Source organism: Oncorhynchus mykiss, chromosome 9 (assembly GCF_013265735.2).
Source record: "Oncorhynchus mykiss isolate Arlee chromosome 9, USDA_OmykA_1.1, whole genome shotgun sequence".
Taxonomy (NCBI): domain Eukaryota; kingdom Metazoa; phylum Chordata; class Actinopteri; order Salmoniformes; family Salmonidae; genus Oncorhynchus; species Oncorhynchus mykiss.
In genome coordinates, this window is record NC_048573.1 from 20722410 (window position 1) to 20747387 (window position 24978).

The 24978-nt window shown below is 42.2% G+C and overlaps 1 protein-coding gene across 3 annotated transcripts in view; it reads right to left on the reverse strand.

The window, feature by feature from the left end:
- The window catches only part of LOC110531729 (phospholipid-transporting ATPase ABCA1), a 227524-nt gene that overhangs the window by 89168 nt on the left and 113378 nt on the right, over nt 1–24978 (reverse strand). For all 3 annotated transcript variants that reach the window (XM_021615071.2, XM_021615074.2, XM_021615072.2), the window contains exons 25-32: nt 21675–21868; nt 21133–21181; nt 20254–20367; nt 20070–20111; nt 19285–19424; nt 14342–14469; nt 7671–7772; nt 6289–6478 (exon numbers count right to left, since the gene is read on the reverse strand). In XM_021615071.2, the coding sequence (XP_021470746.2) occupies nt 6289–6478; nt 7671–7772; nt 14342–14469; nt 19285–19424; nt 20070–20111; nt 20254–20367; nt 21133–21181; nt 21675–21868 (959 nt within the window). The remainder of the gene's footprint in view (nt 1–6288; nt 6479–7670; nt 7773–14341; nt 14470–19284; nt 19425–20069; nt 20112–20253; nt 20368–21132; nt 21182–21674; nt 21869–24978) is intronic.

Consider the following 24978-nt stretch of genomic DNA (forward strand, 5'->3'; position numbering starts at 1 on the left):
GGTACCATTCTTTATTCATGGCTGTGTTCTTAGGCAAAATTGTGAGTGAGCCCACTCCCTTGGCTGAGAAACAACCCCACACATGAATGGCCTCAGGATGCTTTACTGTTGGCATGACACTTTACTGATGGTAGCGCTCACCTTGTCTTCTCTGGACAAGCTTTTTTCCAGATGCCCCAAACAATCGGAAAGGGGATTCATCAGAGAAAATTACTTTACCCCCGTCCTCAGCAGTCGAATCCCTGATGTTTTTCCTGAAGAGAAGTGGCTTCTTTGCTGCCCTTCTTGACACCAGGCCATCCTCCAAAAGTCTTCGCCTCACTGTGCGTGCAGATGCATTCACACCTGCCTGCTGCCATTCCTGAGCAAGCTCTGTACTGGTGGTGCCCCGATCCCACAGCTGAATCAACTTTAGGGGGCGGTCCTGGCGCTTGCTGGGCTTTCTTGGGTGCCCTGAAGCCTACTTCACAACAATTGAACCGCTCTCCTTGAAGTTCTTGATGATTTGATAAATGGTTGATTTAGGTGCAATCTTACTGGCAGCAATATCCTTGCCTGTGAAGCCCTTCTTGTGCAAAGCCATGATGACAGCATGTGTCTCCTTGCAGGTAAGCATGTTTGACAGGGGAAGAACAATGATTCCAAGCACCACCCCTCCTTTTGAAGCTTCCCGTCTGTTATTCGAACTCAATCAGCATGACAGAGCGATCTGCAACCTTGTCCTTGTCAACACTCACACCTGTGTTAACGAGAGAACCACTGACATGTCAGCTGGTCCTTTTGTGTCAGGGCTGAAATGCAGTGGAATATGTTTTTGGGGGATTCAGTTCATTTGCATGGCAGCGAGGGACTTTGCAATTAATTGATCACTCTTCATAACATTCTGGAGTATATGCAAATTGCCATCATACAAACTGAGGCAGCAGACTTTGTGAAAACTAATATTTGTATCATTCTCAAAACTTTTGGCCACGACTGTATATGTTCAGTGCCTGAGTGTGTGTGTGTTTGATTTATTTTACCTTTATTTAACTAGGCAAGTCAGTTAAGAACAAATTCTTATTTTCAATGACGGCCTAGGAACAGTGGGTTAACTGTTCAGGGGTAAAACGACAGATTTGTACCTTGTCAGCTCGGGGGGTTTGAACTTGCAACCTTCCTAGTCCAACTCTCTAACCACTAGGCTACCCTGCCGCCCCTGTGTGTGTGTGCGCGCAGGGGTGGGATTAATCCCGCGACAAGTGCAGCTATCTTTATATGTTTCATGTCTGTACCTCCGTCTCCCAAATCTGAAGAGTAGTATAGCTTATTCCTCTGAACTCACAAGGGCAGATGGCGTGGAATGTTATCTTCCTTCAGAATGATGTACAAGATATGAGGATAAAATACTGTGTGAAGTAGACGTTCTCATGTCTTGCCGGTAGGAAATGTAACATTCATCCTTCTGACTTGTTCATCAGGCCTACAACGTGGTGTTAATGTTCCATGCTCATTAAAGGCATGGATTATATGGTCCAACATCATCCAATGTATTCCAAAAATTCCCCAAATGCCATTGAATGCTTGTGTTTGAACAACACCATGCGGAGGGAAGAGTGGCAGAAAGAGATGCAATCAAAATACAGTGATCTTAAAGAAGGGACGGAAAACAATGGAGAAGGAGAGAGAGACTCATGTAATGCATCCAACAGCACGTTTTCATGAGACACCTTGACAACCTCGTTGAGATCCGGAACATCCATGTGTCAGAATAAGAAAGGCCACACAAAGTGTATTCCTTTTGTCCGACAACAATCCATATCCCATAATACCGTTTTCCAACCACCACTTCAAATAGGCCCTGCTTTGTCACAGGATGTGGGGGGTACACTGTGAGGCTCGCACAAGCACAACGAGGCATTATATATCCGTCAAGGGCGGACGTCTTGTGATAGTCTTGTGATAGCTATAAATGAGCTCTTGGTAGGACGGAAGGATGGGGGAAGAGATGAGGACTGGGGATGAGCCGTGCGTCTTTAAAAAGGGTATTTTCACCAAACAGCATGGGCTCCGGTTAGGGGAAGTCATTGGCTTTCAAGGGCCTCTTACTGTCTGTCTGAGAGGACTGAGCACACACAAATGTGTTCACACTAACACACATGCATGCATACACATTGGCATTCACACACACACACGCACAAACACACAGGTTGGGCAGGTTGGGTTGCTAATTTCAGAATCTCAGGTGCCACCTACTGGCATTTAACCTCTAACCTGCTTCAGGGGCCCTGCTCTGTGACTACTTCCAGCCTCTCTCATGTGTCTGTCTGTCTGTCTCCGTCCGTCTGACTGCCTCCGTCCGTCCGACTGTCTCCGTCCGCCCGACTGTCTTCGTCCGTCTCCGTCCGACTGTCTTCGTCCGTCTCCGCCCGACTGTCTTCGTCTGTCTCCGCCCGACTGTCTTCGTCCGTCTCCGTCCGACTGTCTTCGTCCGTCTTCGTCAGTCTCCGTCCGACTGTCTTCGTCCGTCTTCGTCCGACTGTCTTCGTCCGTCTCCGTCCGACTGTCTTCGTCCGTCTCCGTCCGACTGTCTTCGTCCGTCTTCGCCCGACTGTCTCCGTCCGTCTCCGTCCGTCTCCGTTCGTCTCCGTCCGACTGTCTCCGTCCGACTGTCTCCGTCCGACTGTCTCCGTCCGACTGTCTCCGTCCGTCTCCGTCCGTCTCCGTCCGTCTCCGTCCGTCTCCGTCCGACTCCGTCCGTCTCCGTCCGACTCCGTCCGTCTCCGTCCGACTTCGTCCGTCTCCGTCCGACTTCGTCCGTCTCCGTCCGACTTCGTCCGTCTCCGTCCGTCTCCGTCCGTCTCCGTCCGACTTCGTCCGTCTCCGTCCGACTTCGTCCGTCTCCGTCCGACTTCGTCCGTCTCCGTCCGACTTCGTCCGTCTCCGTCCGACTTCGTCCGTCTCCGTCCGACTTCGTCCGTCTCCGTCCGACTTCGTCCGTCTCCGTCCGACTTCGTCCGTCTCCGTCCGACTTCGTCCGTCTCTGTCCGACTCCGTCCGACTTCGTCCGTCTCCGTCCGACTTCATCCGACTGTCCGTCTCCGTCCGACTGTCCGTCTCCGTCCGACTGTCCGTCTCCGTCCGACTGTCCGTCTCCATCCGACTGTCTCCCTGTCTCCGTCCGACTGTCTGTCTCTGTCCGACTCTCTGTGTCTGTGTCTGTGTCTCTGTGTGTGTGTGTGTGTGTGTGTGTGTGTGTGTGTGTGTGTAAGAGTTCCTCTTTGCCAAGATTTTGTCAAACATCCCAATTAGCAATCTTAGAAAAATATTCAAAGGCTTTACAGTCAAACATCTCAAAATTCATTCCAAGTTTATGCGACACAGATGTAGGGTTTTAATTTGAGCCAGTTTGCTACAGCAGGAAAATAATCCTGCAGCATGACAAAATGTGAATTATTATGTGGATTATTATTAATGGATATTTTTGTAGGAGTTGATACATTTGATACAAGGGAAAATCAAGTCTGAAATGTAAAGGTGGAAATTACAAACATCAGAAGCCTTTTAAAATCTTAAATCTTGTGCCACAGGGTGATCACATTAAGATCCTACATCTGTACTTTAGAACATGACGCCAAACAGAAAAAAACTGTCATCTCCTTCACAAGCGCCACAGAACCAAATGATTTCAGATTTGTCAGACTGTGCTTTTGGATATTTGTTTGGAAACTGTGTCAGTACTATATCCGCCTAAGAACAGGAGGGGGTAAAAGAGGAGGGAAAGAAGGGTGAAAAACAGAGGAACTTTTCACAAACTGTCTGTAAAAGATAAAAAAACTATATCTGCAAATACATGTCAAAAGGCATCACACCTTTGCATAGCACTGCAGGCATAAAGTGTCACTCCTTACATCTTCTCTGACAATAATGTAAATTTATACATCCACTGTATTTGATGTATCACCTATTTTGATCAACTGTTGAATGTACCATTCAGGCGGGTGACTAACTCTGTCGATCACCTATCAAATCAACCTCACGCCTCCTCACCAGTAGTGTGTTTGTCCTCAGTCTCAAGGAGTGTCCACAGATATCTCCCAGCAGGGATTTGGACAGGCACATCAAACCAGGAGTTGATTGACAAAATAGACAGGTGGTATTTCTGTCTGAGGGAAGAAAACGATGTGGCTGTCAATACAAAGCCTCCAGAATCAAAACAGTGAATGTCATGACTTCCCCATCTAGAGAATTGGGATTCGTATATGTTTGTGTCTTGAAAAGCACGACTCAAAGGACTGGTTTTAGTTTTTGTGTGTAAATGTGGGATATTGACTTTCTATTTACATGTTGCCAAGACACCAAGAAAAAAAGGAAAATAATCAGTCAATCAAACCACTGGGTACTGTATACGGACTTTCAGTGCTTTTGATCATTTGTGCCAAAACTTTATACATTATTATAACTTTTTGCGTGCCCTATAACCGGGATTGATTTAGATCATGAGTTCATTATTCAGGGGTACATTCACTCCCTTTTTGTCATTGCAATTAAACCTTTTGCAGGAGCGGAACATATTTTCATAGAACATTTTTGGGTTTCCTGAAACCCAGCAGAACAGAAACAGCTCATGTCAAGACATGAATGACTGTCAATGAGCCAAGCATGAACCACCCTAGAATGTAACAAAAAGCATTATGTATACATAGACATTTCCCGTCTGGTCCTGTAATGGACTATAATCTACCATCTTTATGATAGATTTGTTTCCAAGATCACTTGGCACACTCAGACTCTCATCTCACATACCTCAAATAATAACCCATAATGCACTGGCAGAGAACAAACCTTGTGTAAACACCAAAAGCCATTTCCAATAAAAGTTAGAATGCACCTGTCCATCAATGTCTAGCTTTTTCATTACCATTCAAGATATTGGAGCCATGGAATGGCATTTCCCCTTCAAGTCAATGTTCTGTGATTGAGTGGACCGGCGGCCATATTGAGTGGACCGATAACCCACACGATGACTGCTTCCGTCTATCCAGTCAAATTGAAATGGTCTGAGGAGCTTTGTCCATTCTAGTAATTCTCTTTCTACACTGCAGTGCACAAAATGTGGTGAGTAGTTAATTCAATGAGAAAGACAATAGTTGAACAGTTTTGAAGAAATTAATTTCTTTAAATTTAAAAGAGACGCAAAAGCGAGTGAGAGAGAAAGAGAGCTAGCTATATTTTGTTGTATTTTTTTCCACTTTCACTTACAGTAGCTAGGGAATGCAGCAAGCTAGTTTAGCCTACTCAAACACCCAGCCCAAACAGAGAGGGATGCTATGTTAGCTAGCTGGCTATGGCTATCCAAGTCTGGAACTCTTCCAAGTCAAGGTAAGCTTTTGGTTTTATTAATTAATTGCCTGTAGGTGTAACTGCTAAACTGCTTGCTGACTGCATGATTGTAGCGAGTTTACTAATGCGTTAGTTATAGTAGCTATGTTGACTATGGCGTTAGTTAATATGGTGACAACCATGTAGGCTGTGTGTAGCGGTTATGATATGAAGGTTTGGCTTGGGAAGGGGGGGGGGGGGGGGGGGGGGGGTGGACATCAGCAAGCTCAGTGCTAACCTGTACCTGCTCTCCAAGGGTTGGTCTAAGAGAGGTCAGAGTTCACGGGTTGCCAAAAAAAGAGTGATGAGACGCAATATCTCAACATACATTTTTGTCTTAAGACCAGCCATAATGCTATTGTGGAAGACATGAGACAACAGTAACATTGATGTGATAAAGCAATGTCCAAATTCACTGGATACATGTTCCCATACGAGCATATATTGTGTTGGATATGAATACTCTTGTTGACACTTGTAGTATACGTAGTAACTATGGTTAATGATCATAATGTTGGATTAAATTGATTGATTGGTAAGGTGTATATATTACAATGGGGGGACAGAGCATTCAATCAGTATTACCCCTAGAAAGAGGGTTACCTTGGGAAACGTGTGTTCACAACAGAAACATCTGAGGGCAAGATAACTTCAACTTCAAACCCCTGCATTGCCATTGCAGGACACTAGAGACATAACACACTGAACAAACTATGTTACACCTCACACCCCTTTGAGCTCCTCCTCACTGCACCAATTTTGTCTGGGGTTGGAAGCCTGCCCTCTTGAGCTGGCAGAGCTAAAGCTTAGGCATTCGTTCGGGGAGCTAACACAAGACTTCAGGTCCAATGCAGGTTGCCAGATCAGCACACAATTGTAAATCGTTATGTTACAGGGAGACCTGGGGTTGCCAGATTGTGGACTAACCTGAGGGGGAGGCAGCCCACCGGCTCCAGGTGGGCAATCTGGCAACATGGTGGTCTTTTGAGGAGTGCTGCACTGGCAGTTAGGAGAAGGGTTGGCCATGCTCCAGTTTCCGTTGACGAAGATGTTGCTGATAGAGGGATCCACTGAGGGAGTGAACCACTTAGAATCATTCGGGACACATGGGAGATTTCTGGAGAAAAGGGGGAAAAACAACGATGATAATGATGATGAAACATGAGAATCAATTTGCTAAGCTTCATAGGAAACCAGCATAATTCAATAAAGAACACAACCGAATAGGAAAAATGGTACTTCGACAGAGGAATTCTCAGCAGTTATCCTCAGAAAGACATGCCATTCTCATACAATACCTGTTTAGGTCAAGCTAAACATAGATAAAAAAAAATCATGTTAACAACACAGCTACAGCATACAAGTCTCCTTATCTAAAACATGGAGGTAATGTAGCATGTTTCAATAAGCAGCTGAAGAATTAGGGAAGCAGAACAGCTTGATAAAGCATGTTGAACCTGATCAGGCTTGACAGAGAGGAGATAGATATAGGATATCAGGGGTACTTACTACTGTCAACATTATTTCAACCCCTAACCGTAAAACAAGGCAAATCTACACGATACAAACATCATTCACCTCTGGGAACCCCAGAACAAATGAATAGAAAATAAATGGTGGTATATAAGTTAGAATGAAGCCGTGAATAATGTATTATGTTTATTCATGTCTTATACGATACATTGTAAATGCCTTCAGTCGTATGCAATTAATATTTGAAGAATCTTATTCCATGGTTGGATTAAATCAATGATTTACTTTACCGCATGGGTTTCGTGTTAGAACATGTACGATTAAAACTGAACTTTGTCTCTCAAAGAATTATCCTCCATGAGATATTCAACTTCAGTCAAAACACCCTTTTTATAAAAACATGCCAATGGGCCATATGTCGACCCAATTCCAAAGCAACCAGCCTCAGCTTTAGATTTGGTCAAAACAACATGTTTATTGACTTATTGAGGTGAACAATGTGCCAATGGGGAGATGTTTGCCCAATTTCAAATCGACCCTTAGCCCCCACCCAAAATGCACTTGAGGAGATCTGAAGGAATGACAGACAAGAAAACAATGTGGGAACATTTACACCAAGCATCTCAGAAGGTATCCAATCCTTTCGAATGTTCAGGAGTCTTATGGCTTAGGGATAGAAGCTGTTTAGAAGCGTCTTGTACTTCCTGGACAATGTAGCTATTGTGATGCTGTGCAAGAACATTTGAAACAGGAGAAACACTGCAAACAAAACAAATGTAGTAATAATCTGTGGGTTGAGGGACAGGTGTGTTAAAATGGCCGCTGGTCATACTTACGGTATCGGGTTGTTGGCCATGCAGCGAGTCCCAAACCCAGGATTATTCACCAAAGAGTCCGCCACCCGAGCAACCTCTGTGTTATTTGGCGGTCCATCATTGCTGTAATGAAATTGGACCTTGTTAGCTAGACTCCAACACTATCCCTTACAGGCGGGCTAGTTATCGACATAATCCAAGGTGATCGTCTAATCGTTTAATTGCCCACCATCTTGAATTTACAAAACATCCCCAGTCCTCACAATAACAAACAGACTGTGCACATATTCAGAGAATGTGGACACAGAACATTTTGAAAGGTGCAAACTGCAATTTGTACATTCCTCCAACCACATCCCTTAGATTAATAGGAAACCAAGTGGTGGGGCTGCCATTGACTGAAAAACAAATTTAGCATTGTGGCTTTAAGAGCTGAATGTTAGGCAGAAGTTCAGGCTCAAAGCACTTGGATCATGACCTGACCAACTGTTTATCCTGGTGGAACTTTGGGAGTTTCAATTACTGGACCAGATACTGTAACCGGGGGTGATCAAGCACGCTATAGCATTGATTAGTCCACTGAGGGCATGGCCCACGGAATCAACAAAGATGAAGAGAATGGGTATAATGTATCCATCTCTAGATAGAGAAATTGGCCAAAAGAAAATGAGACCAACAGGAGTGTTTTTTTTTGTGCTTTTGGATTTAAGGTAGTTTAAGGTAATGCCCAGCTAACATGGAACCAGATTTAGTTCAATAAAGGATGAATGAAGAATCGTTGTATGGCCCTGGAATTTTGTTGAGAACATTACATTTCCAAATGAATACACACCACTGAGCATGCATGGGTGAGAAAAGCTCTTGGCATTCTGACAGAATAGAGCACATGTCAACATAACATGAACTCTGTGTGTGTGTGTGTGTGTGTGTGTGTGTGTGTGTGTGTGTGTGTGTGTGTGTGTGTGTGTGTGTATGTGTGTGTGTGTGAGAGAGTGTGCACGCGCCTGCATGGTTGCGTGTGAGAGTTTGTGTGTGTGGGCATCAGAGCACGCTATTATATATATGTGCCTGGAAGAAAAACAGACCGCTACAATCAATGTATACACAATCTCTGCTCTTTGTCTCGAGTGTACCTTGGCGCTGTGAAAACAGCGTTTTATAAAGATCATGGCTAGGGTCCAGCTGTAGTCACTGCTGGCCAATGGGATTAATACAATGTTCATAGGCTCATTTATCTCTCATGAAGGTCAACCTATAATTTCCGCCACCATAAGCGAGGAGTCCAATCGAAGTGGCTGATTGTAAAAATGGATTTTGCTCAGCCATCTGTTTTAACATTAACAATAGCTGGGTCTGCTTCCCAAATGGCACCCTTTTCCCGATATATTGTACTAGTTTTGACCAGCGCCTGTAGGGCACTGGTAAAAAGCAGTGCACTATAAAGGGAATAGGATGCCATTTGGGAAGCACTCTTATTCAAAGTAACAAGACTATTGGGGGATCAAAACGAGCAGAGACACACTGGAACTAATCTTAGGTTGAATCTTAGATATATCTACAAAAAGGGAAAATCCTAGAGGTAATAGTCTATTTAGATACAATGCAGATCTGAGTGTTGGAATACTAATTTGGGAAATAAAATAGGCTTAATGTTCCCGGAAGGAAATGTGATGCGTTTCCTTGAGTGTAAAATAAAAATGGTTACTTCCTCAGAATGCTTTGGTGGAAAGGATGGTTTTGATCAGCATAGCCTCCACTCTCCCGGTAAAGGAAAATCAGTCAGGTGGAGGAACTTTGTGAAACATCACAGAGTAACAGAGTGGAGAGTAGTCTGATTAAACATGCAACCCCCTCCTTTCAACTCCCCTAATATCTGAGACAGCATTGTATGGATATTACATGTTATAGGTATGAAGTCCTAAGACAATTTTGTCAATGGGACAATTGTGTTTGAATCTAATAGTGTAATCAATGTATGACCATACCTATTCATATGAATTTAGTATCAGGACAACTTCTTTTTGAAACCAATCTTTTTAGCCTGCATTTGAATCTGTTTTTTTTTTGCCACATTTCCCAGGCACGTTTGGTTGACATTGACTAATTGAGCTTGTATGAATTATGCATACCTTCTCTGTCTCAGCCTGGTATGGCTTTCCAGCTTAAGACTTCACAAAGGGAAGTGTCTTAAAATTATTCAGGGGAGAAGACAATATGCAGTAATTGACCACAGAGAATGTCAGAGAAGAGAAAGAACTTCAGCTTGCTAATGATGTGACACATAACCAGGCTAGATTCTGGTCGTTCTGATGAGTTCTGCATATTTAATGTGGCGTAACACTTGCAGTTAAAACTCACTGCCTTTAGTCTAACTTTGACGAAGAAGGTGAAGCTCTACCTGTGATTTCCATAGCAACATGCTAGAGCCTGATATTGTCTGTTTAAAAGCCCATTGCAGTCAAAAATCAGTTTTTCCCATATTTTTTGTATCATATTGTAAAACAGCTGATGAAACTAATATTGTAAAAGTGTGAACAAGTTTGATCAGTGTTATTCCTGATATTTGCTGGTTGAAAGTACAATCTAATCAGCAGGTTTGCATGGGGGCGTGTTTCGGCTGTCCATGTTGACATCACCATGTGGTTAATTGGTTTATAGATGCTAATAACAGGTCGTTTTCAGTTTTCCCCTCCCCACTCAGACCACTCCCAGACACTCCTAGAAAAATTATTCCTTTAAGATAAATGGAACACTATTACAGCAACGTACTTAATTGTTACCCAGAAATGATTTGATATTGCTACAAAAATGGCTGCATTTGGCCTTTAAACTGTCCAATGGGATCAATCTATTACAATGCAATGATCTCCCCTGGATAAAATAAGCAAACCTCAATAGAATATCAATGAGCGGGAGCAAGGAATCCAATAAGATTCATCGTCACTGCAGCGGTTGGATACATTAGCAGAGTATCGGCAACTCCATGAAATATTCAACATGTTTTTCACATTATTTAAACGTTTTTCGGGATGTATTTCGAAAGCAAACCCCGAAACGCAGAACAAGAAGTTCTCAAAGAAAATGTACAGATGGTGAATTTTCTGTGTTACTGTAAGTTTTAAAACAGGCTTGTCGATATGTTATGTATAGAATGTATATTTTGTCCATAATAGGACACATATGGAATCAACACAAAAAAAGTGTTAAACATTTGAAAATAGATTTTATATTTCAGATTCTTCATAGTAGCCACTCTTTGCCTTGATGACAGCTTAGCACACTCTTGGCATTCTCTCAACCAGCTTCACCTGGAATGTTTTTCCAACAGTCTCGAAGGAGTTTCCACATACAGTGGGGCAAAAAAGTATTTAGTCAGCCACCAATTGTGCAAGTTCTCCCACTTAAAAAGATGAGAGACACCTGTAATTTTCATCATAGGTACACTTCAACTATGACAGACAAAATGAGAAAAGAAAATCCAGAAATTTACATTGTAGGATTTTTTATGAATTTATTAGCAAATTATGGTGGAAAATAAGTATTTGGTCACCTACAAACAAGCCAGATTTCTGGCTCCTACAGACCTGTAACTTCTTCTTTAAGAGGCTCCTCTGTCCTCCACTCGTTACCTGTATTAATGGCACCTGTTTGAACTTGTTATCAGTATAAAAGACACCTGTCAACGACCTCAAACAGTCACACTCCAAACTCCACTATGGCCAAGACTAAAGAGCTGTCAAAGGACACCAGAAACAAAATTGTAGACCTGCACCAGGCTGGGAAGACTGAATCTGCAATAGGTAAGCAGCTTGGTTTGAAGAAATCAACTGTGGGAGCAATTATTAGGAAATGGAAGACATACAAGACCACTGATAATCTCCCTCGATCTGGGGCTCCACGCAAGATCTCACCCCGTGGGGTCAAAATGATCACAAGAACGGTGAGCAAAAATCCCAGAACCACATGGGGGGACCTAGTGAATGACCTGCAGAGAGCTGGGACCAAAGTAACAAAGCCTACCATCAGTAACACACTACGCCGCCAGGGACTCAAATCCTGCAGTGCCAGATGTGTCCCCCTGCTTAAGCCAGTACATGTCCAGGCCCGTCTGAAGTTTGCTAGAGAGCATTTGGATGATCCAGAAGAAGATTGGGAGAATGTCATATGGTCAGATGAAACCAAAATATAACTTTTTGGTAAAAACTCAACTCGTCGTGTTTGGAGGACAAAGAATGCTGAGTTGCATCCAAAGAACACCATACCTACTGTGAAGCATGGGGGTGGAAACATTATGCTTTGGGGCTGTTTTTTTGCAAAGGGACCAGGACGACTGATCCGTGTAAAGGAAAAAATGAATGGGGCCATGTATCGTGAGATTTTGAGTGAAAACCTCCTTCCATCAGCAAGGGCATTGAAGATGAAACGTGGTTGGGTCTTTCAGCATGACAATGATCCCAAACACACCACCCGGGCAACAAAGGAGTGGCTTCGTAAGAAGCATTTCAAGGTCTCCAGATCTCAACCCCATAGAAAATCTTTGAAGGGAGTTGAAAGTCCATGTTGCCCAGCAACAGCCCCAAAACATCACTGCTCTATAGGAGATCTGCATGGAGGAATGGGCCAAAATACCAGCAATAGTGTGTGAAAACCTTGTGAAGACTTACAGAAAACGCTTGACCTCTGTCATTGCCAACAAAGGGTATATAACAAAGTATTGAGAAACTTTTGTTATTGACCAAATACTTATTTTCCACCATAATTTGCAAATAAATTCATTAAAAAATCCTACAATGTGATTTTCTGGATTTTATTTTCCTCATTTTGTCTGTCATAGTTGAAGTGTACCTATGATGAAAATTACAGGCCTCTCTCATCTTTTTAAGTGGGAGAACTTGCACAATTGGTGGCTGACTAAATACTTTTTTGCCCTACTGTATGCTGAGCACTTATTGGCTGCTTTTTTTCATTCTGCGGTCAAACTCATCCCTAACCATCTCAATTGGGTTAAGGTCAGTGCTTCATGGTGGGAACAATACATGTGGAGCTCATCCGTTCACCTACTCTGCGTCACACAAAGACACGGCAGTTGGAAACCAGTAATTCAACCATGAGGGTCTGTTTCACGCTGTCTCCTAGGGACAGTTGATGTTGAGATGTGTCTGTTACTTGAACTCAGTGAAGCATTTATTTGGTCTGCAATTTCTGAGGCTGGTATCTCTAATAAACTTATCCTCTGCAGCAGAGGTAATTCTGGGTCTTCCTTTCCTGTGTTGGTCCTCATGATAGCCAGTTTCATCATAGCGCTTGATGGTTTTTGCGACTGCACTTGAAGAAAAAAGTTCTTGAAATGTCCCGTATTGACTGACCTTCATGTCTTCAAGTAATGATGGATTGTTGTTTCTCTTTGCTTATTTGAACTGTTCTTGCCATAATATGGACTTAGTTATTTTACCAAATAGGGCTATCTTCTGTGTACCACCTCTACCTTGTCAGAACACAACCGATTGGCTCAAATGGAAGAAATTACAGAAATCTACTTTTATCAATGCACACTTGTTAATTGAAATGCATTCCAGGTGACAACCTCATGAAGCTGGTTGAGAGAATGCCAAGAGTGTGCAAAGCTGTCATCAAGACAAAGGGTGGTTACTTTGAAGAATCTCAAATATAAAATATATTTTTTATTTGTTTCACACTTTTTTGGTTACTACATGATTCCATATGTGCTATTTCATAGTTTTGATGTCTTCTCTATTATTCTACAATGTAGAAAATAGTACAAATAAAGACAAACCCTTGAATGAGTAGGTGTGACCAAACTTTTGACTAGTACTCTATGTGCTGTACTACCTCAATTACCTCGTACCCCTGCACATTGACTCGGTACTGGTACCCCGTGTATATAGTCAAGTTATCGTTCCTCATTATGTATTTATTCCTCATGTTATTATTTTTCTATATTTTTCTCTCTGCATTGTTGGAAAGGACCAGTAAGTGAGCATTTCACTGTTAGTTTACGAAGCATGTGACAAATAAATTGTGATTTGATGTTAGAAAAGAAAGTGTGTATGTCCCGTATGGCACCCTATTCCCTATGGAGTGCACTACTTTAGACCAGGACCTTTTCTGGTAAAAAAAAAAAAAAGTAGTGCCTTATATTGTGAATAGGGTGCTATTTGGGGCACACAGTAAGATGAATGATTTAGTATACCATTGCAGACTCAACCATGGAAGGAAAGGACTAGCCAGGTACTAGACCTTTATGTGCTTCAGACAACTTCACTGACAATCAATGTCATGATGACATACAGTATGGGGTTGATATGACGGCGATAGTCAGAAGAGTTGGCTGAAGCATACACACTTAGAGACCAGACCTGGAATTAATGGAGTGCCTGATTTAGGGGAAAGTAATCAAAACAATTATTCCCTCCAAACATTGGAACTAGAAGCGATCTGCAGTATCAGCTACAGTATGTGGTTTCTGCATTCACATTAACAGTATGCTCTTTGTTCATAACAGTATAGTAGAACTACTTTACATCTTTTAAGAATGATTTTATACCTGTCCCGGTCAGGTTACCCCGCTGCGTTCGTTACATTTATACATATTCAATACAAATATCAACATGTTCACCTGCACTGAGAGGTGTCATTTTAAAGTCTGAGAGCATGACGTTACAGTGGCTCACCTGTAGAATGTCGTTTGGGGCAGTCCATACATCCAAGGCTGCAACTCCAGGTTGGGGTACTCCGCAAAAGGCGGGACGATGACGGAGAAGATGAGAGACAGGCAGACGAAGACAGCAGGCAGAATCACCTGTGTGACATAGATATGATATCAGAATCAGCTGCAAAATGGCGCTTCTTTGCGCATTGCCTATTTTAGGTATCCTATCCTGTCAATACACTGTTGTGACACTGTCTCAACACGAGGCTGACACAATCCTTGTCATGTGAGTTCATGACAATAACGGACTGTCCACATAACTCTGTAATGATACTAACAAAAGTTGGATATTTTCCATGTTAGGACAGTGTCATGGCTGGTCTGTCATTCATGTCATCATGTGACAGACGCTACATGCAAGTCTGGCATACAGTGTACTGTTATAGTACAGTATGCTCTGTTACTAAGTTAATCTCATCTAATAGAGGGATATCTAAAATAATAGTGTGTGTTACGGCACCACTTTCACCAGCCAACCAAATGAACAGAGCATATTCCCCATAGAACTAGAGGAGGGATGTTTCATGTGTATGACCGAGGCTCCCTCAGGCTGCATCAGTGTTATTGCACAATCCAATTAGTAAATGCTGGGAGTGATAATTTGTCTTTTCACTTGTCATGTGCTCTCACTCAGATTGGAAATGTGTACTGCACTGCACTGAATAAGCATCATTCAAATTAAGTACAGTGCATTCAGAAAGTTCAGACCCCTTGACTTTTCCCACATTTTGTTACTTACATTGTTTGTTTAAAAAAAAAAATTTTTTTTAGATTAAAGCTGTAACGTAACAAAATGTGGAAAAAGGGGTCTGAATACTTTCCGAATGCACTGTATCATTGCCACAAATCTATTAACCGTGCTTGCATGTGTGTGTGTGTGTGTGACGTGTGGCGTGTGCGTCCGTGCCAGTGCCTGTGTGTGCTTGCTTGCGTAGTTGTGGAAGAGATGAGTGGGGAGAGTAATATAAAATATAAAAATATCTACCGCTAGAGTAGTTACATCATCCTACCCCCATCATCAGCCCCAACCCCCACCCAATCTCTGTTACACTCCACAATGATAGGGATGCAAGCAAATAAGACATGAGACCAAACCCGTTTTATTATGCTCACCGTGAACTTGTTATGGCTGCCATGCATGTGTAAGGACTTTTATTAAACACTTTCAAACATCATCAATCGTCACCCACTTCGCTTTATTCTCTTTTCCACCATCGAAGCTCACTGCCACAATTTCCTCCCTTTCTCTCCCTCGTGGAAATGTTCCCTTTTCATTTCCGTTCTCGGAGCTGACTAAAAGTCAAAGACAGAATGCACAATATCTCTTTAATCACTTGTACCGCTAGGTACTCCACTGAAGAGAGATGTTTGCTCAACTTGATTAATTGCATGCTGCAATTGCCGGAACCCATTCAAACAGTACAATACATTGGAAAAATGCTATGTAAATGAGTTCTATGTAAATGCAGGCACCGGAGAAGTAATAGTCTGCGTTTACTGAAAAGCGGCTTAATGAGACAATACGTAAGATGGAAGACAACAGAACACACACTCTGACTGTAATTGTGTGTGGCAGCTTGTAGTAGTTCTTCTGCAAACACCCCGCAAACAATGGAGAAAAGTCATTACGTTCACAATGTCAATGCACTCTATAGACTGAGTTTAGCAGCACACACTCAAGTTTGGTGAAACAACGAGTCTGATTTTTCTAAATGGGTACAATACAAACACCAAAATACAAATATTGTGTTTTGTGATTCACTGTAAAATGGCATTTCATTTGAGGGCAGACTGGCTTGTTGGCATAATTACATTTGTTTTTGTGAATCAACTAGTGCAAAGCTGTCATCAAGGCAAAGGATGGCTACTTTGAAGAATATCAAATATATTTAGATTTTCTTAAAACATTTTTGGTAACTACATGATTCCATGTGTTATTTCATAGTTTTGATGTTTAAACTATCATCATACAATGTAGAAAATAGTAAAAATATAGACATTAATGAGTAGGTGTCCAAACTTTTGACTGGTACTGTACAGTATATGATATTCCTATGGTGTTCTATTTAATTCTATTCCATCAACAGGGATTTTGATAATCATCATAATCATGACACCTTGGTCTCAATCCAGAACGGTGTGGAATCAATGTAGAACAACGTAAGTAATATGTATTGCACTCTCCATATTATGTATCTGACCTGGGTTGTCAAAGTGATGCTACAGTATATACTGTACGATGTTGGCCATTAAAGGCTAATTGACAGGAAATAACAATGACTCGCGATAATAAATTTGACTAATTCACAAGTGCTAATAACAGAGACTCACTGCAATACACAGGCTAATTTGATGACTAATAAGAAGAAATTGATGGAACATTTCAGAACACCACAGAAAGCTACTTCAGGGGCCAAGTTTAAGGGTGTAACTTTGTTGCCATTGGTTACATATCTGAGAAGTCAAAGAGCAGCTCAGACCATCAATTAACTTGAATTATTCGAGTAAACCACAAGATAATAGCGAAACGGTAGAACAAAGAGACTGGAAGGTCAATGTCGTAGAAGTCTACAAAAACAAGACTGTCCTTTCATTTCCCTGTGAGTATGATGCCCCGACATTGACATGACATAATTCACATTTCAATGAAACTGTCCAAGTCATGGGTCTGGTTTCCTGCATTCAATGTTTCTTGTTTTTTTTATGACGATTGTTCCTCAAGTGCAATGTTAATGTGCAATGTTAATACCAACTGTCTGGCATAACACACAAAGTGTTACTAGATATCACTTCACTTTGCCGCAAACTATCGGCTTTGTTCAAATTACACATTCACTCTTGGGAATGGCCAGCATCTCTTGGGGTGCACTGCAACAACATAGTTTAATTCTTATGAGGGGCTTGATTCACAACCCCCCCCCCCCCCCCCGTGCTTCCATTGGCGGGAGGGTCATCTGCTGTGGAGGCAGAGGACTTCCATTTTGAATCAAGCACGATACTTCCTGCCACAAGTAGCTTTCCCAAAAGGCATCGCATTCAATCCCATGTACACACGCCGAGCTTCGATTCAGTCAACTTCACTCACCCGACACAACCAATGAGCTCGCCTCCCCAACCACCTCCACGAGCGTCCATCCCCTGACTTTCGTCCCCATAAATCACTTCCCTTTGAGTCTCACACCATCATCTCTTTTCAATTCCCCACCGGCTCTGCTTGAAGAGATGCTCTTCACAATCAGCTGACAATGGGAGGTGTTTACATGATGGTCAGGCCCTTTTGTCAGTCCTGCAAGTGACATGAATGGGGATGAAGAGAGGAGGAAGGAGGGAGGAGAGTAGCCCTGAAACCGTCTGCATCCCAATATTTCGTAGGGAACAACTTTTTCCACTAGAGCCCAAAATGAAACATACGGCAATATATCGGGAATAGGGTGCATTTTGGGAATCACTAACACACTCCACACACACACTTCCACACACCTCCCCTCGCTAACGCAACAGAGCGACGTCCGGGATTGACAGTGACTAATGGTGGGATCAGTATTACAGAGTTACAGGAGGAAGTGTGTTCTAGAACGCGGCAGGTGGTAGGTTTACACACGGGCAAATGGAAGGAGCGGAGTGGTGCACTTTATGATTACGATGCCTTTGGAGTGTAATTAATTCAATGTCGTGGTATCATTCATCGCTGATGGGGTTACACCACGTCTATACACGTGTTGTGAATAAAGATTTTCATCTTTGTGATTAATAAGGGAGCAGAGCTCAAAATAAATGAGAAAAAGAACAACACATTCTCAGGTTGTAAGTCAACAATTGTGTATCATCTCTGATGAAAGAGAAATTGAAGGTGTCATGTAAATAGATAACCGTGTATTGGTTCTGACTGGAAATTAAAATGACCCACAAAACGATAGAGACACACACTTAATAGGCTAATAGCAACCTGTCAGCGAGCTAATTGTTATGATAATCTTATCTGATACATAACTCATTAAACCACATTATTAGCATACTCGCAAATTAGGAAAAAAAACTCAAAAAAAATCAGACAGTTCTCTGACTTTCAGGATCCTATGAATTTAAAGTGGAAACCGTTGTGGTGGGGAGACAAAGTTCACAGGGCTGGTGTGTGTGTGTGTGTGTGTGTGTGTGTGTGTGTGTGTGTGTGTGTGTGTGTGTGTGTGTGTTTACATTACAGAGCATCTCTCAAAGTTGTGACGACCTCCGTCTCCTTGGCAACAGCTAGAGACTGACAAAATTCTTCAGATGAGATCAAATCTCCACTACCCTTAAGAAACTGATCATGCATTCTAGGTGTGTTGCATACACAGATGTATATATATATATATATATATATATATATATATATATATATATTGGTACTGAGCATTCAAATGTGTGTTGTCCCCTAAAACAAGTTCTCTCATTAGCTCATTTAATTTCTCCTCCACAGATTCATTGGTAGGAAGTATTATCACATCCATTTATAAAACTACTTCCCTCCCACAGTGCAACCAATTTTTTACAATGTAAATTATTTTTTCATGACAGTACAACACTAAATGGTATAATTAAGCAATAAGGCATGGGGGGGGGGGGGGGGGGGGGGTGAGGTATATGGCCAATATACCACAGCCAAGGACTGTTCTTATGCACAATGCACCGTGGAGTGCCTGGACACAGCCCTTAGCCGTGGTATATTGGCCATATACTACAATCCCCAGAGATGCCTTATTGCTGTTATTAACTTGTTACCAAAGTAAAAACAGCAGTAAAAATAAATGTTTTGTCATACCCGTGGTATACGGGTACCACGGCTGTCAGCCAATCAGCATTCAGGGCTCGAACCACCCAGTTTATAACAGGGCATAGAGAACTATGGGGGTTATGTGTGGTCATTACCTGAGCAATGAGGCCTTTGCGGCTCCTGCGTGCGTGGTGAAAGCGTTTGATGAAGAGGGCCAGGAACTGTCTCCGGATCAGTTCCCATCCCGTGATCACACTGGAGCCCTTCCCATTCACATTGGCCACTCTCTCCACATCTAAAATGGAAGGCATACAAAACGTCTGCATTACTACAGTGCGCTTTCTGTAGAATAGGATTGTATGAAGTGAATTGATAACCATCTGACAATCTGTTAGGCTCTTGGGTTTGTGGGAAGTGAATACAAATGATTTAGCTTCTCCCATGGCGTAAAAAGGAACAAAAAACACAGTTATCAGTCTCCACCCAAAAGAGTAAAACAATCCCCACAAAAAAAGCAACCTCTTATCAGTCTCAAAAGTCCAACCAAAATATTTTTGACACAAAGCATATTCAAATGGTAAACCGGCATGTGATATTGAATTTGTTTCATAAATGGTCTTGCTCAGGGAGAAATTGCAAGACGGGAGACATGTTCTGATACTATTGTATTGTGGAAAATGAAAACCTCCTGTGAGGAATATTAATTCATATAATATTAATTTGGCTTTCCAAAATGGCCGCTCGTGTGGAAAAGCCACCTGTATGACAAATCAGCTGTCTTGGCAACCAAGGAGAGAAAGGAGCACGAATTGTCACAATGACTGACCTTTTGCATCTTCTCCAGAGTTAATTGTCAGAGAGCAGCAAATAATGAGGCTTTTTTTTGACATGAATGTGTGAGCTGCTGCAAGACGACAAGGCATTGACCCGGTATACATACCCTCCACTCTGCTAGTGAACTTCACTTTCATCTCGTCTTCAGCTGGATAGTAACAATAGACAGGGAGGACATAAAGAAAATGGATCATGACCATACATTACACTTAAACATCCCTTCTCTAGTTCAGAATAGGCTTATTTACTTTCTATTTTTTGACGATAACACTCAAAAGTTAATGGCATACCACTTTTCCCAGGCATTTCGTCTGAAGTGTCCCCGACTTTGGTGAGGCTTTGCCGTTGCCTCTTGGATTCCCTTGAACTTCTTGTCTTGTCTCTTACCAAAGCTGCGTTGATAGCTGAAAGAATATACTTAAGATGAGTTGTTTTGGCTTAATCCGTTTACAGTTACGAATACCATACAGAAAGTACAGCAACCTGTATTGTGAACTATACGTTGCATTATTACTAGCTGTGGGCACTAATATTAATAATTTTATACGATATTGATATCGATATGATCAAGGTATATCGTCATATCCGTTTATTTTTCTTGTGACATCACGGTGGATGGGCTTCCCATTGCATTCAAATAAGTTGGGTAGGTTTAGGCTCCCAGAAGATTCACACCTGGCCCAATGGGGAGCGATCAGCAAGTAGTTGTCTGGACTCTCGAGAGAAAAAGTGAACATTCACACAGTTGCAATGCTTTTTTAATAAAACCAATACAAACTGATATCGTATCGATATTCCATATCAGTGCCCATCACTACACACTACTGTACTTAAAAACAGAAAACCCTAAAAGACTAGGGTTTTTAAGTAATTGTCAGATTTGAGATAAAATGCGCAGGTTGGCTGTAGGTTGAAAAGCAAAGTCCTTTGGTAATTGATCCAACAAGGAAAATGCTGTTGAGTTATGCTAAATGAGTGCATAATCAATCAACACTAGTTCAATCAATGTAGTACAGAGAATCATTGAAAATCAATGCAATACAGAAGACTCAATGATGTGTGTGTTCTAGTGGTCGTGTCGATACTTCATATAATCAGTCAACGATTAAACTATTTTACTAAATTGTTACATTTTAACCCCCCAAATTTACAGTCAACCGCCATTTTACCTGGTATTTCCGCATCAACACCTGTGTCCTCTGCCACTTTGAGGAAAATCTATGAGATGGAACACGGCATAATTACCATGATATGAAATGGCTTTTTTTTCTCATCATTTTTCATCATTGAAGTGACCTCTATGTGTCTTAAACAAATGATCGACAACACTCCTGTAATTACAAAAACAAGGACTATCTTCATTACACTGATAAATAGTCCTCCTTCCCTCCTCCTGTATTACACACACACACACACACACACACACACAATATTGAAAATACCACAGACTGACATCTCGTTTCCCTTCCTTAAGTAAATATGTGCAGTAGGTACCACCTGAATAACCTTGTGTCTGTTGAGAAGGAATTATTCACACTGCCTGCCAAGCCTCTTCATCTGCCAAAAATATCTGAGACATATTAGTTGTGTTTAACAACACTCACTTGGTGGTATGTACCTGCCTACATAATCCAACACTACACTTGGCATAGTAAGCATTTGGTTAGTTCAGGAGAGCGCAGTGTATGTGTGTGTCTCGTCTGCCTCATACCTCCTCTAGTGTGGTATCTGAGATGCCGTAGTTGGTGACACCAATGTCGGCCATCTTGAGGTCCAGCTCTTTGAAGAGGAGTGCAAAGGTGCCATCCTTGGCCCCGCCATAGGGAAGGATGTAGGTGATCTCCTGGCCGATGCTCTCGAGGAACACCGCCTCGGGAACATGCCGACACACCACCTTACTGACATCTATGAGCGCAACATGGTGAAGAGAAACAGGAAGGATGATTTGGATGCATTGAAAAGGAATTGCAGGAAGGATGACATTGATATATTGAAAAGGAATAACAGGAAGGATGACATGGATATATTGAAAAGGAATAACAGGAAGGATGACATGGATATATTGAAAAGAACTTACAGTATAATTGTTGTCCTTTATAATGACAAATGACAATAATTAAAAATTAAAGATTCAACCGTACAAGTCAATACACTGCATTTAAATTCATTGAGGCCAACACAAAAACATTCTACAACTCTTTTACTTTTTCAAAAGTGAGGTGAATCGGTGTCTCCTCAAGGGTCATATTCAGAGTTGAGATACAGTTGGTTTGTGAGTTTTGCAAAAACAAGCACCATGACAAGTATGGAAGATGTTCGAGAAACGCAAGTGGATTTGAAATTCTACATTCCAAAGAGATACTGGAATTGCCATATCTTGTTAGTTCCTCATCATTATGATATCTAAAGAGCAAATCTCAAAATCAAACGTATTGCCCTTTATAGGGAATAGGGTGCCATTTGGTATGCACAGCCCAAGAAAACACCACCTACTCCATTGATCATATAGATAATTACAGCTGCTCAACCAAGCGAGGCTTTGGCTTTATGACGTCGGAAAGTGGATCGGCTTCACATGCTTTACACTTTTTCCTTAACAACCTCTTAAACGTAAGGGACCCTATTTGATTTGTTTTATTTGGTGTGACTTACTACCATATATGGGCATACAGATTTATACGGGCAGGTGGAGTCGATGACCTCATTTCAAGATGGCTGCTACCAACATTCTGGTTAGCATTGTGAAGCAGAAACAAAATAAACATTGAGTACGTTGATACACACCGAAAGCCAGGACTTCACAGATCATTAGGATATCGCATTTGTCTGCCTGTGACCTACCGTTATTGATCACCAGCCCCGAGAGTCAACATTTTTATTTTACACAATGTTTTCAAACAGCAAACATCTTACAATGTAAGCTTTGATTTGAGATATAGCTACATAGGGGGTTCTAAATGAATCCTTAGGTTGGAAGGAACAATGTTTTCTTGCCAATGTTATCTGATATATGACTTAATGGCAACGAATGTCGAATGTCCACCGAGTGACTAACTTTGCGCATCAAAAATATGATGTTGCCTGCTTACGCGCTGTAGGCATCCATTACACAGGGGATTGGCCACTATGGCACCTTCACAGTCTTGTAGCCAATGAGAAGTTTTCCAGGGAAATGCAGTTGACCTGGGTGGGACAAACCAAGGCTTAGAAGCTTTTATGCGTAATGCTAACTATTGCTACCTGGTTCAGAGACGAGACGCACTGAGCACGTTTTTTATGAGTTGTCTGCCTTTTATGCCTTGGATTTAGTTTACATAGGCCTATGTAACTAATTTCAATGTCAATGTTAGAATTATAAGTAGTTAATGTCTATGTTTCATATTAGTTCACTGTTTGCTGTTCTAAGTTTCATCCTTGTAACTTTGGAGATGCCACTAAACTCTCATGGCCATTGTTTATTTGTGGTTCTCACCTCTGCCTTTGTCTCCAAGGTATTACTGTTTTCATTGTGTGTGTCCTTCACACATTCTGTGTGAGTCACTGTAAAGATAGTGTATGATTGGTGTTTTTTCTTTACAGCAATGCTATTTTGTAAATTTAGTCAACTGTAATTCAATATTTCCCTTTATTTTATTCACCACAGAGTGGAGGATGCAGAGGATTTGGATGATGACGTTTGTGAGCCACCCTTCCCCAGCAAGCGACCCTGCCGGTCAAGGTCTTCACCCCCCCCACTGCTATGACAATCACCCTGTCTGATGGTTCTACATCCACCACTCGACAAAGACCCCACTCCTCTTCAACCACCCCCACTGCAGGCCCTGGCACCACTCCCCTCTCTGCAAGTTCATCTGGAGGTGTGGGGCAGGGAGGAGATCTAGGCCTCAACAGAGAAGAGGGAGAGGCAGTGGTGGCAGCAAAACAGAGGGAGATGAAACTGAGGACCGGTGGCTTACGGTCAGTGAAAATGATCAGGAGCCAGAGCAATTGAGGTTTCAACCCAAACTACCCGAATGCCCACAGTTGGTTAGTGATGAAACATACATCCCTTACAGCTGTTTCAGCTTTACTTTATCACCTCTGTACTGGGAACACTAGTTAGTAATACCAACAAGTATGGGGACAAGAATCTGCAGGTGTCACGCCCTGACCATAGAGAGCTGTTTATTCTCTGTTGGTTGGGGCGTGATAGTGTCTAGGGTGGGTCATCTAGGTGATTAATGGTTTATGTAGGCCTGGTGTGGTTCCCAATCAGAGACAGCTGTTTATCGTTGTCTCTGATTGGGGATCATATTTAGGCAGCCATTGTGCTCATTGTGCTTTGTGGGATCTTGTCTACAAATAGTTGCCTGTGTGCACACCAGTAGCTTCATGTTTCGTTTGTGCTTGTTTGTTTTGTTTAGTGAGTTTCTATGAATTAAAATATGCGGAACTCTACGCACGCTGCACCTTGGCCCGCTCGTTTCGACGATCGTGACAGAAGGGGGGAAGGAAGCTGTCCTGGAAACCTGTCACCATGGGTAAGTCCCCACTCTATCGGTTCTAGCTCCCCACCTCCATCATCAGTGAAAACCGATTCTTGGCCATCAAACGTACTCTTCACATGAGTGACACACAAAAGTATCAGGAGAATGGTCAGAATAAGGGGACTGCAGGGTCTGATCACCTTGCAAGAGTCAAGCCCCTTCATCATGACATGGTGCATGCAAAACTTACTTCCAGCCTGCTCAAAATCTATATATAGATGAGCGCATGGTTGCCTCAAAGACTAGAATTGGCTTGAAGCAATATATGAAAACGAAGCTGACCAAATGGGGCTACAAGCTCTTTGTGCTAGCGGATTCAGCCTCTGCCTACACATGGAACTTCTTACACCCGTCGGGTAGGGCCTTAGTTATGACTCTGTAATGCAGCTGATGGACTTCCCCTTACTTGGCAGTGGGTACGAGCTCTTTGTGTAAACATTTTTTACTAGTCCCATGCTTTTCATAGGCGTCTTGAAAAAGAAAATAGGG